Raw genomic sequence first — 14146 nt, 5'->3', positions numbered from 1 at the left:
ATAAAAGCAACACTGCCATCTGTCATCTCACAAAGCTATATCTTCTTGACTATTCGTTTTAATATAGACATTTTATATTCCATCCTTTAAAAAAACATTCCTGGGACAGGACAGCTTTATGGTAAACACCAAAAATATAATACAACAAAAGTAATACAACGTACACATTAATCAAGAACAGCAGTATCTAAAACAGGAGAAAAGCAAACCAACAATTAAAATTGTGACATAGTTTAAAACCCTACAAAAAAATCTTCACTTGATGTCAGAGTTACCACCAAGTAAATCTTTTCAGTAGAGATTTATTGAAAGAAAGCATTTCACAAGTGGGATAGCAGTACTGAAAAGGTCCTTTCTAGGTCCACTATATTTACTGTATCTTGAAACACTTCCAAACAGCTAGCCTTCTCTGTAGTTAAACAGTATCTTCCAGTCTGCTCTTATCAATCATCCACATCTTATCTAGCTTTCAATTTGTCCATTGTGACGTTCAGGGCTTCTACTACTTCCCTGAAACCAATGAAAATGAACTTAGTAGCACCGGGTGTGTTTAATGCATTGCTGATCACTCACTCCATATCACTTGTTCAGTCCTTGAAGACGGCCAATTCTCTCATACCAGAAGCGACTTTTAGTTTCTCAAGTCGCTCTTGACACGAAAAGAAAATTCAATGTAGAAGCTGAAATAGTTTCAGGACAAGATGGAACCCCATGAAAGCCTCACACTGCTTGAGCAGTAGTTCTCAGTACCATCTTTTACAAGCCATAATCCAGACAAACGAAGGATCGTTACAATTCAGTGCTCCTACTTCCCAGACACCACAAGAAAATTCGGAAGGCCCAGAAAACAAGCACAGTGACACTGCCATCTGTTACTGCAACTTGTATTTGTTCCAAAACCTAGATCTAAAATCTGATTATCTAGATTATATGCCTCATCTAAGTATACCAAAAGTATTCTGTGGCAACTTCTTGCTTGCCCTGTAAGAAAATGATAGTAACAGCTATTGTAAATGTCAAGACCTAAAGGATGGCTACTTAAAAAGTGAAGTGAAGCCTCTTGAACTCAGTTGATCAACCCCACCCTGCTCACTATTATGAACCAAGGATTCTTGCCTTCTATATCTCAACACTCTAAGTAACATGCTGCTGTACTGTGATGAAACCAGTATCTGGCTGGAGCAAAACTGTTGATCAGGATGACAGGTGCATTATGGGAGACTTCCAGAGTAATCCACACCCTTTAACAAAGAATTACAGTGCAGCCTACATTGTTTCATGATTTGTCACCACAAAATATAGTTGCGAAACTGGGACCAGCTAACACAAATCTTAGCATGAAGCCATTTTAACATAAGTAGAATGCTAACGAGTTAGTTATCTATGTAAAGTCCTGTAAGTCTTCTAAGAAAGATGATACTTATGACAAATATCACAAAAACAGTTACAGAAAATACGGTTTTTGGGGAATTGACAAATAATCTGAATATAAAACACTTGGACAATACCGTAAATTACTCCAAGTCTCCAACACAGCCAACAGAAACAAGCCAAACACAGATGATTTTTAATGCTGAAATGAAAGTAAAAAGCCACTGTGTAATATGATGTGTTAACTCATAGTGGACTATGTTCACATTACATAAACATAAATCCACTTGTGCAACAGGGCTTTCCCATTCCCACCCTGACAGAAGAAACTATCAACAGCAGGAAATCAAAGATGGGTTTGTTTCCTTTAGTGTCAAGCAAGCATAAAACATTTATTCTTATAAAGAGTACTAAGAAATGGACTCTTTCTTGATGGAAACAATGGAGAGGGATTTTCTGGTCTCTCTTAGGAGCTCTCTCCTAAGAGAGACCAGGATGGCCTCATCTCTATTTGCCTTTTGCAAGCAAGGCATGCTCCTGTCATCAGACATTTGGAGGAGGATGAGAGGCATACTTCCTTGGAGCGACTGGCTTGACCTTGAAGAAGCTGGGCGTGGTGGCCGACAGGGAGCTCTGGTTTGGCCTAGTCCATGAGGTCACAAAGAGTAGGAAATGATATTTCGTTTTAAATGTAATTTTAATTATATGAATATTTTTACAGTATCTTAAATGTATTTTGAATTAATGACAGAAACATGTAATTGTTTTTTTAAATTAACTTTTGTATTTTCATGTTTTTAAATTTACTGGATTGTGACATGTTATTGTAAATCATCCCACGGGAGAAAAGGGGAAGCAGAAATAAAAATGGTGATGATGATGATAATAATAATAATAATAGATGGTATTATTAACATCATCATTATTAATACTATATATCATTATTAATACTATATACTCTATGTTTTACCTTGATTCAAAGAAATAAGGAGAGGGTTTTTTGGGGGGCAGTCTCCCACAGGATCTCCCATGTCTAACATAAGCACCACCACTCAAGAGTCTCTGTGATCTATCATACCAGATCTCATTTCATGAACACATAGACACACAGTGGATCCGAAAGACTTGCACAAATGCTAGAATTTCAGATTCCATAGAGTCAGAATATATAGTTATTTTAAATAGTAATAATTAGCCTTGGAATTGGACCAAGAAATTGACAAGAGCTGAAAACAATAGGAGGGAAATATACAAGTTCTGATGTTCTATATCAGCTTCAACTTCTGAACAGTATTTAAAAAATAGGGGGATATTTGCACTCCGGAGAAAAAAATACTTATTAATGCACATTTATCTTTCAAATAGCGTTTTATTTGCTGCTTACACAAGTACACACTCCATCATTCTGTGGCATATATCCTTTTGACCCCACTCTAAACATGAGCACTTCCTCAACATAATGACTTTGGTCAACTGTCAATGCCTATTTTGTGGCAGAGGTCTACTTGCTGTTGTTCATCATCATCATCATCTTATTTTTAGCCTGTGTATCCGGGAAGAAATTGTGGCATTTATTGCAGAAGCTGTCCAGTATTAAGTGAGGTGATTGGCCCATCTATCCCAGTATTGCCAACACTGGCAAGGGGAAAAATCTCTTTAGAGATTCAAGACAGATTATTTCTCCACTACCTGGAGATCTCAGGTATTGTGTAGTAATCTACCATTCAAGTGTTAACCAAGCTTGATGATGATTAGCTCCCAGAATCAGTTGAGAGTAGTGTGCTCAGAATTGTATTGTGTTCAAAGATAGTCTAATGGTACCATCACTGCAGTTCAGGATAACAACACACATCCAGTAAGAGCACATGAGGGGGGAAATGATGGCTATGGATAACTGTGTTAACACGATTGTTTCCATAGTTTATAATGATTGCAATTATTAGCCATGTTGTTTTCAGCAGGGTTATTACACCAACTACATACGAATCCCAATGAGAGGAGCTCCTCAACCTGATCTTCCAAGACTTGGAGAAGATGACAGAGGAAAATTACAGTGGAGAAAAGGCACATACAATGGAAAAAGACACATACAATGGGAAAAGACACATTTCTGGCCACAGAGTGGACTCTTTTAATCAATGCAGGGACTGCACCCAGCAGAAGACTGCTATTTCTAGTGCATTTGAGAGAACTCTGAATACTTATTGCTCTAGCTTTATTCTCTCCTTATTTATTGTTTCCATAGCTTAACTGTAAACCCAAGATTAGGAAGTTTATATATATAGAGCTATGTTATATAGAAATAGTACAATTTGTAAGCATTCAAGTTTATTTGGTTCTCCAATCCCGAAAGAAGAACTTCTGTCCTTCTGGTAATTTGCATAGAGGTTATGGATTCACTATATATCTGGGAAGCAGTCTCAAACTGAAACAAAAATTGTGGGTATATGTGAACTAGATGATCCCTAGTTCACATATGGCAGCAGCACCCCCTCCCAGAGCTAGCAGGCCTAAAGATTGTAGTTAACATGCTGGCCACTTCAAGGAAGGACTTCTACAATGAGCCATACATTAAGCTATCACTGTATTAAGTTCGTAAACCTCAGTTAGTTCAAAACATGGCTTCCAGATTGGTGACTGGTCCATCTAAAAGCGCTCATATTACACCTATATTAAAATAACTCCACTGTCTGCCAATTATTTTCCTGGCAACATACGAAGTGCTTGTTGATACCTTTAAGATAATACATTATTTGGATCCAAATTAACTACAGGTTTATGTCTTTCCATATAATTTGCCATGTGCACAATCAGCAGCATTATATTTTTTAGTGTCAATCAAAGTCTATTCTCCTATTTTCAATCAAAAATCCTCATTGGAAATGCACAAATTATGCTTCTCTCTGGATCTCATAATTTTATGCCATAGCTTAAAATTAAGTTAGAATGAAGATCAAATAAATGATGCAAAAAGATACTGAAAAAGGAATAAAGGACCCCAAATATCTGAGACGCCTTTAACCAAACATAGAAGTGTTGAAAAATTATAAGTATTCATAGTTATAAAATTTAATTGTTGAAGCTATCATTATAAGCTCATAATGAACTTACCAGCTACAATCACATTTTAGCCAATAGATGAATGATGCTGACTATGGTCTAATAATACATGACATTACCCATATCTGAGCTATATAACATCCAAATTCGTTTTCTTTTCAGTTAAGGTGGAGGCTACCGTTTATGAAATACAAAAGTGTGTATGTGTGTGTGCATGTGCGTGCGTATCCACTTCTCTTTTCTCCTTTTTCAGCATTTTCTTTACAACTGCCTGAGATCAGAAACCATGCCTGGAACTTAAAGATATGTGCAATCCACTCCATGTTGTCAAAAACAATGTATATCCTCCAAACCTCATGGCAAAATACAGGTATTTTATAAACAGAGCACTTCCAAGGCATAGTAACTGTTAAAAATAAACCAGAAACCCCACTGGATAGGCCCAAATACTTGGGTATATTGATGTCCCTGTGTGTTTGTACATCTGAGATTTACTATTTCAATAGGGAATTGAAACCAGTAAAAACATAGAATGTCAACGTCGTTCAAACAAATGTTACACAAAACATGCACTCATCTTTCATCAAACACATCTAAAATAGGTAAATACCTGTTCCTGCAGATCGTAGTCATAACTATCATGCAGCAGAAGACTGAGGACATAGCGAGTATAAATCATGGCATCAATGCCACATTTTTCTAGCTCTTGTCCCAGCCAGGTCTGCACAGGGCCCAAAGCATGAAGCAGAGACATTTCTGAAACAGGTACAGGACCCAGACAGGAGCTTGAGGAGCTTTCAGATGGCAAACCATCCACAACAACTGTATAGATTGGGTGCATGAATCTAGGTAGCTGTCATCCTTAGAACGTGATGCATTTTCTGAAGATGATATTCCGTGGGAACCTGGAGGTTGATTTTTTTTTCACTCCAGTAAGGAGGAGACACGCTTGACTTCTAGGACAATCATTTATATTTCCTGGCAGTTATCAGTCTAGAGACAAGACCCCACTCTTCAGGCATAACCACTGAGTACACTAAATCTTAACAGGAAACACATGTTTATGTGCATTTTTCTACCTTAATTTCACATTGAAGCCAGATGTAAATCCCCAGCAGGACCTATAAGAGGGGGGAAAAAGAAGTTCTGTTTCAAAAATACATACAGCACATAGTAAACAAAACACTCACATAAATCTATGCATTAACTGGACTTTGAAATAAAAAGCCAAGTCTCATGTGAAGAAAACCCTCATACATACATCTGATGTGAACATCAAGAGCTTAAAACATAATGTGCACCTTGAGGAAAACATTTAATTGAGAAAGGAGATCCCTATCTCCCTTTCCATAAACCTGGGCAAAGACATCATTTACTGTTAATGAAGCAAATCCATAGTTCAGGTGTTTCCTGAATATTTTGAAGTAAGATGTGCTTCTAAGCTTGCTCAACCTTGTGGAACCCACCTGTAAACAAATGGCACTCCTGAACTATTGCTCTCCTTCTCTTTAACAGAACACCACATCAGTTGTTAAATAATACTGAACAAGTGTATACTTTATTTTTTCATTTTTACTGTTATTTCATGAAGGGGATACATAGCTACTCTGAGTAGATATTTAACAAAACAGCAAGTGGGATGCAGCCTGCCCCTTCAAAGGGTATTACAACATTAAAAATAAGTTATTAGTGTGTTAAGTATCCCTGAAATGGGGGAAAGGGGAAAAAAGCATTGTGTGACCCAATCAGAAAACTTTCAGGGTGTACATGCTGGTTGAAACAGAAAGTCTGATAAGCGGTGCCTTAAATGTATAAAAACTACAAAAATGTGGAAATATCTATGTGTGTGTGTGTGTAATTAATGTACACAAGTCTGAGAATGACTAAGGCTTAGCACCAACTATGCTATAGAGTAGTGTGACACAAACACTTAGCTTAAAGGGTATTGTGTGATGGTAGCTCAGGAGATGCCCACATTCCAGGAATATAGTTTCTGCACTGGGAAAGAATGAAGAGGCTTTCCAACACCATCCCAACAATTTCAATCGTTTGCTCTTTCCTCACTACTAGAAATAGCAGTGTTTAAGGAAGCCCTTTAGAATGCATATTTAAAGTGTGCCTGGTATAGACTAACTGTCTCCATCCTGTTGTTAGCCATAAAGGATAAGCAGTAAAAAGGGGGCGAGGAAGCAGAAGCAAAATGGTAAACTCAGGGAGAAGTCATAAAGAAAAAAAATGAGAAGAGTATTTGTGTCAAAGAGGGACAGCTATGGGCTTTGACTGCATGTGGCCCATAGCAAGATTTCAAAAGTCCTCTGCAAGTGATGAATTGGGAACTCTTTTAAGAGTGATCAGTCTCTTTTTCTGAAAGCACAGAAAGAGAAAAAATAAAGGGAGCAACAGAAAAAGAAGAGGTCCGCTGCTGGAATTTCACCCACCAGCACCAAGCTCCCAAATACACAATTATTTAAGAGATAAGTCATATCCTGACAGACAAGAAGTTTCCCTCTTCTGATAACCAGGTGCCTCTATTCAGGGAGTAAAATCAATAGACCTAGGCACATCTCATCACTGGAAAAAAAAACCATGCAGAAATGCTATGATACTGAACTGCACAAATATTTCATACGTATATTCATGTTCCTGGTTTTGTTTTGTTTTTTTGCAGAAATTTTCATTTTCATTAATTAGATGGTCTTTTTTAAGCAGGGCAAAATATGACCTTTGGGACCCAATAATAAATAAATAAATAAATAATTGTTGATGTTACTTGTATCTTGTTTCTTCTCCCCAAAAGAGAACTCAAAGTGTCCCTGAAGCCCTGCAATCCCCCAAACACCTTTTTTTTCTCCAAAAGATTGCACTAATTTGAGAGAAACTTTTCACTTGAAAACTAATCAACTCAATCTCGAACTGGCTGCAAATGTAAAATGCATCCCCCTGCTCTGAAAAAAAGACAAGTCAGCTAAAATGGCAGCCACCAGTGACACAATGCTATTTCTAGTACATCAAAACACAGCAATGCATCTTCTAGACAGAATGGCCGCTGCCATCTCTGTAGCTGCCCATTACTTATAAACAAAGAAAAATAGTTGGTTTTATTTTTTGTGATTTTGCATTCTAGTTAGAATAAAGGGAAAACGAAAGAAAGCTCACGTACAGCAGTAAATTTGAATATTTGGAGAAAGCGGCATTAGTGAAGTCTGCAAAATTATTCAATTTCTTATACATCAGTATTGTCTTCAGGTCCCTAGCCTTTCTTGTTTTAGAACTCAGAATAAACCAGCATTTGCAAGACTGGGATAATCCAGTTACAGCCTATCAGAAACTGAAGAGCAGTATCAGCAAGAGACTGCATTCTTCATTATTAGGCAACATCCACTAATGAAACTAAGATTAGAACTTTTTTCCAATCCAGGGTAACGGTTGTTATTTTATGGAAATTGTAGTTTGTGTATAAACCTGGTTGTGGTCACAGAACTGGCAGCCAAAACTGTAACTCTACACAAAACAGTTGGAATTATAATCACAACTGTGCAATTCCTAGGTTTTCAAGCTTCACTAGTTATATATCTTTTTCATCTTTCATTCCCTCCTATACCAAGAACAGGGATCTGTGTCCTCTTCATACTTTGTTAAAACCTAGAAATCAAAGAGTTCTGAGATCTTTTACAAAAACCAGTTCCCAAATACCCAGTTTATTTTCTTATACACTAGAACAGTGTTTCCCAAAGTGTGTACCCCAATGCTCTGATGTGCCACAAAGAGCTCCAGGGGGTGCTCTGCAGCAATTCTCCCCCCTACTTTTTTTTATCCAGTTCATTTCTTTCAATTTCTCACTGCTACAGCTTCTTAGTCAAGATGTTATGCTGCTTGTATAGCTGCACTAGTCACAACAGAGCCCCTCAAACTGCTACCATAGATTTTTAAATTCCTGTTGCTAGAAGAATGCCATAAACACACACACACACACACCATAGTTCAGTGTTACTTCCATGGCTGCTCCCTTGTCCTAAGCCACAGAGAGCTGGAATGCAAAGGGTTGCAGCAGGCTTTCTAGCAGGAGGTCACAAGTTTTAAATTAAAAAGTGAACATGTAAAAGCAGATAGCGCAAGTGGGACAAGACATATATAAAACAGCAAAGCATGATAGCCTGTTGTTTTAAAGAACAAACGTAGCACCAAATGTAGTGTTGCAGAGAGGGTGGTCAAAAAGACTATCAGTAAATCAGTTGCACAGTGAGTTAAACCACTGAACTTGCTGACCAAAAGGTTGGCGTTCGAATCTGTGAAGCATGGTGAGCTCCCACTGTTAGCCTCAGCTTCTGTCAGCCTAGCAGTTTGAAAACATGCAAATGCGAGTAGATCAATAGGCACTGCTCTAGCAGGAAGGTAATGGCGCTCCATACAGTCATGCTGACCACATGACCTTGGAGATGTCTACGGACAACGCTGGCTCTTCGGTTTAGAAATGGAAATGAGCATCACTCCCCAGATTTGGACACATTTCCTGTTGACAGGAAGCCTTTACCTTTTAAAGAAAAAGATATGATGCCTAACATCAGTAGACAAAAAAGTAAGAGAGTGCTTTACAAATGGAAGCCAGAGCTCAGAATGGCAAGACCTGATTGTTAACAACAGGATCCCTTGTTGTTAACAAGGGATGACCTTCAAAGTCATTTCTCACTTATGACAACCCTAAGGCAAACTATTTCAGGTGGTGGGTTTAGGAAAAAATCACTTTGTGGGGCCCCATTCGGCAACAGCTGCTGCTGCCCCGGCCTCCTCCTCTTGCTTTTCTCTCTCTCTTGATCTGTGCCCTAGTCTCCAGAGCAGCAGAAATCAAGTTAAAAGAAATAATAATTCCTTTACACCTAAATTATTAGCAGTAACAACACATTTGGTACTCTACTCCCACTTTATCATAGAGCTATAAAATTGGAAAGGGCCCTATGATCTGTAATGTTCAGCTAGAGCCTCCCCAACAAGTTGGTAAACACTGAAAAAAACACAAGTGGGGGGCAAAACAACCCTTTCCTTACAAAGAATGGAGAGGCGCAATTCTGGAGTCTCTTCTCCTTTCAAGGAACAGGGGAAGAGAAAACATAATATGGGTACACACACCCTCCCCCTAAATACAGTTGACCTGGGCCTGGAGTCTTTCTTCACAGCGTTTGATGGAGGCTACATTTCATTTTCATGTGAAAAACACAAAAAAGGTTTTTGAGGAACACAACTAGCCCTATCTTTTGCCCTGTCAAAATAGCCTTGGGAGGACGGGGAGTAATAGGAGAAAACTGCAACCTTTCATTACACACATACCTACATACGCACGCACATCAGTTTGACAGACGTTTAGTAAACTAATGACTGAGCATTTCTTGGTTATGCACTCCCATCTGACAATGAAAATAGAAACAATTCACCATGCAGCAATTTAGAGACAAAATGGCAAAGAAAGGTCCAGAAAATGGTCTAAAAGCATCATCTGGGGCCAAAGACACTGCTGTGTTACAAAAGGCTGCTGCAGTATCAGTAGCACAGGAAATATTTCAACTGAAGTTTGTATAACAATTGGATCCCTTCTTGGATATTTATCTCCTTATTCTATAGAACCAATAACTGTGTTCAAGTACAAGCTCCCTTTCCATTTCTGAGCATGAGAAAGTCCTGGGGCTAATGTATTGGCAAACACTGGCCTGTCTGAGTACAGAGAGCATCACTATCAAGTCATGTGAAGTGGGTGGTGATGGCAAGAAGGACTTCTCAAATGTATCATTCCACTTACAGAATTTCTTTTCTCAGAGCAGATTGCCCGTTGCCTGTGTTAGTGCTTGCAATGGCAGGAAAAGAATATGTCTACCATCCTGACTTTAAATTTAAAGTAAGAAACTGTGTATGTTCAGACTACTTCCCGTCTCTTAATCTGAGTAAGCAATCATTTTTATTTGTTCTTTCCCCACAAACATATAAAGAATGTAACTGTAAACCACTAAAAAGCTGAAATAATAGATCTAATAGATAAAAGCTGAAATAATAGATCTAATATATAAAATAAGCAATCTAAGGAACAAAAGACCATTAAGTAGAGGGTCTAAAACTACCTAGCTCTACCACTGTCTTAACATATTACTTTAATGCTAGCCAAAAATTGAGAATTTTTGAAATTCATAGCACAAGATCACCTGAAGGCCAATAATTTAAAGAACATTATTGAATGGATCACAGCTGCAACACAGCATATTTTACCCCCCCGATCAAAAGGATTATGCCTTCTCTGGCAGTGTATCAATCTTATTTGTGGACAGTCTTAGAAGAATCATTATCAGAATAAAGATTAATATTGCACTGTAATACTAAAATAGCTTTTATATTATATAGAGAGAGCAGTGGGATTGAAAGGGTATAGCTATTAAATTGTTTTTAGAAAATATGAATCTATGAGACTTATAAAATTGTATAACCTAGAACAATAATATATCATTGGCTATCACTCGTGGCCAAGTATGATTGTCTTCCAAGTGTAGAGTATTAGCAATGGGACTGTAGGTGACTGTAGATACCTATTCTGGATCCGCAAGTTCTTTCGAAATGAAGATATTGATTTCCAGATGGAAGGTGGGTCCTGAAAAGGGCTGGCTTGACACACTTCCTCTTGACACATTTCTACCTTCCACCCTCCATTTGTGCCTCTTTGAATTCTACAACACTGCTGGTAACAGCTGACCTCTAGTTAAAATGCTCTAGGGCAGGCATAGGCAAACTTTGGCCCTCCAAGTGTTTTGGACTTCAGTTCCCACAATTCTCAACAGCTGGTAAGCAGGCTAGGATTTTTGGGAGTTGAAGTCCAAAACACCTGGAGGGCCAAAGTTTTTAAGATTAGCTTTAAGCCCATCTTTAAATCTCTTTTGCTGCCCACCAACATTTTGTTTTGCATTCCTGAGTTGAGAATAAACTAACTGTTTTGCGAGATGTGATTGGACATTTGGACAATGTGACCAGTCCAGTGAAGTTGATGGCGGAGGATCACTGCCTCAGTGTTAGTGGTTTTTTCTTCTTCCAGAACACTGACATTTGTCAATCTGTCTTCCTGAGAGATTTGCAGGATTTTTCGGAGGCAACACTGACAAAACTTGAGTGATGTTTGTAGAAGGTCCACGTTTCACAGGCTTATAACAGAATTGGGAGAACAACAAGCATCTCAGTATCCCTATGAATGTCCCAATCCTCAAACACTCTACTTCAAATCCTTTGACAATACATTGAACATCTCTACAGGGAGAAAGATACACACCTAGTTTCCAAGACACACACCTAGTTTCCAACAAACCTCACAACCTCTGAGGATGTTTGCCACAGATGCAGACAAAATGTCAGGAGAGAATGCTTCTAGAACATGGACATACAGCCCGGAGAACTCACAGCAACCCAGTGATTCAAGCCATGAAAGCCTTTGACAATACTCTATACTTCATTCAAAAAATGATGCACTCACAGAGCTGAGACAACATTGTATTTCGACATCAATGTTGACTTTTGTGGAGAGGTGGCTGCCTAGGCAGTGGAAATGGTCAACATTTTCTAACGTTACACGATTCAGCTCAATTTCTGGCATTGCAGAGAGATTGGTTGGTGCCTGCTGGTAGAGCACATTGGTTTTCTTGATGTTCAGTGAGAGGTCAAGCTTTTTGTATGCTTCTGCAAAGGTGTTTAAAGTGGTGTGTAGGCCTTCCTCTGAAAGAGCACAGACTACATTATCACTAGCATATTGGAGTTCTATAACAGACATTGTTGTGACCTTGGTTAAGCTTCCCATAACAAGGTGCAGAATCATAGACATGAAAATGGAAAGTTAGGTTGGGGTGATAACACAGGCGATACTGGGAACAATGGAAGGAATTGAAAATACTGCAAGAGCAGTCAAAGAAGGCTGAAATAGGTGAATCCACATTTGGCTCTCTTAGGATAAGTTTTTTCAAGCTGGCTGCAATTTGGAAAATTATTGGTTCATATTATTAAACAAGGATAATTTGTTAATATCATCAACAAAAACAATTCCATGGAAAAAAGAACATATACAATTGTATTCCAGATTACATACATGAAGTAATTCAGATATATCAAAACTTTTGAGTGAGAATCTGAGCTACAGAAGAAATGCAGAGCAGATTTAATCAGAAAAAACAAGATTTTTTAAGTTCCTGATAAACTATTGGATCTTCAAAAATGAAATTAAGAATCACAATAACATGCTTAAAATGAACATGAACAAAGAGGGTTTGATTTTTAAATGAAGAAAGTATGCAGTAATGTCAAAGCTCCAATGCTTTTAACAAGGCTTTTTCTGTATCTTTTCTAATGGAAAAGAGGTCAACTAAAAAGTGCCCAAGCAAGACAGAATTTAGAATATGGCAGAAGCTCTTTAACATTGCTGCAAACAAGAATTGAAGGATGGCAACCTACACTACCTGCTTGGATATTGAAAGAACTTTTTAGATGCAGTGTTAAGAGATATATGCTTTGGAATGTACAGTTACAATTTTTCAGCACCTGAACGAGAGTCTGAAACTTGTGTAAGGCACAAGACATCACCCCGTACCACTTCACAGTTCAGAGCTTGGTATGAAAGTGAAAGTCTTCCCATGACCTGTTTCAGTGGGACCCAAAGATAGTGCAGTATCAATCAAGTTTGCTGGTCCCTTACAGAGGAATTATGATCATTGAAAGGACATATTGTGAATGGCTCACATGATCATTCACACGGAACCGTCAGTGATAATGATACAATGTTAACTGTAACAGATCTTGCACAATCCTTAAAGGCAAATCTAAGTGCTTTTTTAGGATATAAAATTAACCAGGGTAAAATTAAAGTGAATAAGCTACAGGAAATCATCAAAGCTCAATGGAAAAATAATTAGATATGTACAATTATTCCCACATCCAATTTGATATGAAAGAGTGGACATCAATTAAGTCTATTTTATAAATAAATATCAAAAGAAAAGTCAATTTTGGAAACATTTTGGTATCTTTCTGGCTTGTTAAAAATGTATATGATCATTTTTCTCTCTCAAAATTTGATTGTTGAAATTAAATTTATATAATTTTGTTCAAAAGCAGAAAAGAGAAGTTAGCTTAGCATTTCCATACCAGATCTGTTACCATCAAGCTGAAGTATTATAGGCCATGGTAAAAAGGATTACATAAGGGGAAGAGGTTTGAAATAGCAATGAAATATATGCTGCTAGCAGATATGAAAGAACTGGATCAAATCAGAGAGAGGTTTAAAATTAAATAAAATACAAGTCCATTGTTTTAACAGCTTTTAAACTTTATTTTATAATTATATTTTAATTGTCTTTTATATCACTTTTGAGGTTGTTAGCAACTTTAGTCCCAAACCTGGGGGGAAAGTGGTGTATAAATAAATAATAAAAACAGTATCTACGAGTCACAGTTTATAAGAATAGTCAGGAGTACTATCAGGCTTGACTGTGAGCATTAGTAGACTACTAGACTGAAGCACGAGTAACAACAACACAATGGAATTTGTCTTTATTAGATATTTATGGAAGAGATAAATAATATTCCATTTCCTAGATCAGCATTACTTACAATTGAGATGTTGGGTCCAAATGAAGCTTAAGGAAAGAATTAAGCAGAAATGGGGACACAATTAATTCATGTCATGTGAAAGGGAAGCTGTACCTGA

The 14146-nt window shown here is 37.7% G+C and overlaps 1 protein-coding gene across 7 annotated transcripts in view; it reads right to left on the bottom strand.

The window, feature by feature from the left end:
* The window catches only part of KIAA0232 (KIAA0232 ortholog), a 47669-nt gene that overhangs the window by 22229 nt on the left and 11294 nt on the right, over nucleotides 1-14146 (bottom strand). For 2 of the 7 annotated variants that reach the window (XM_060774110.2, XM_060774112.2), the window contains exon 2: nucleotides 5042-5552. The exons of 1 other annotated variant lie outside the window; for it this stretch is intronic. In XM_060774110.2, coding sequence (XP_060630093.2) covers nucleotides 5042-5272 — 231 coding nt within the window. In that variant the 5' untranslated portion in view covers nucleotides 5273-5552. Of the gene's footprint in view, nucleotides 1-1508; nucleotides 1591-5041; nucleotides 5553-14049; nucleotides 14076-14146 lie in introns of those variants that run through there. 4 more of the 7 variants (XM_060774111.2, XM_060774115.2, XM_060774113.2 and 1 more) reach the window with 4 other exon arrangements.

Source organism: Anolis sagrei, chromosome 4 (assembly GCF_037176765.1).
Source record: "Anolis sagrei isolate rAnoSag1 chromosome 4, rAnoSag1.mat, whole genome shotgun sequence".
NCBI lineage: Eukaryota > Metazoa > Chordata > Lepidosauria > Squamata > Dactyloidae > Anolis > Anolis sagrei.
The sequence above is the reverse complement of the archived record's forward strand: the minus strand, read 5'-3'. Positions and strand labels throughout refer to the sequence as shown.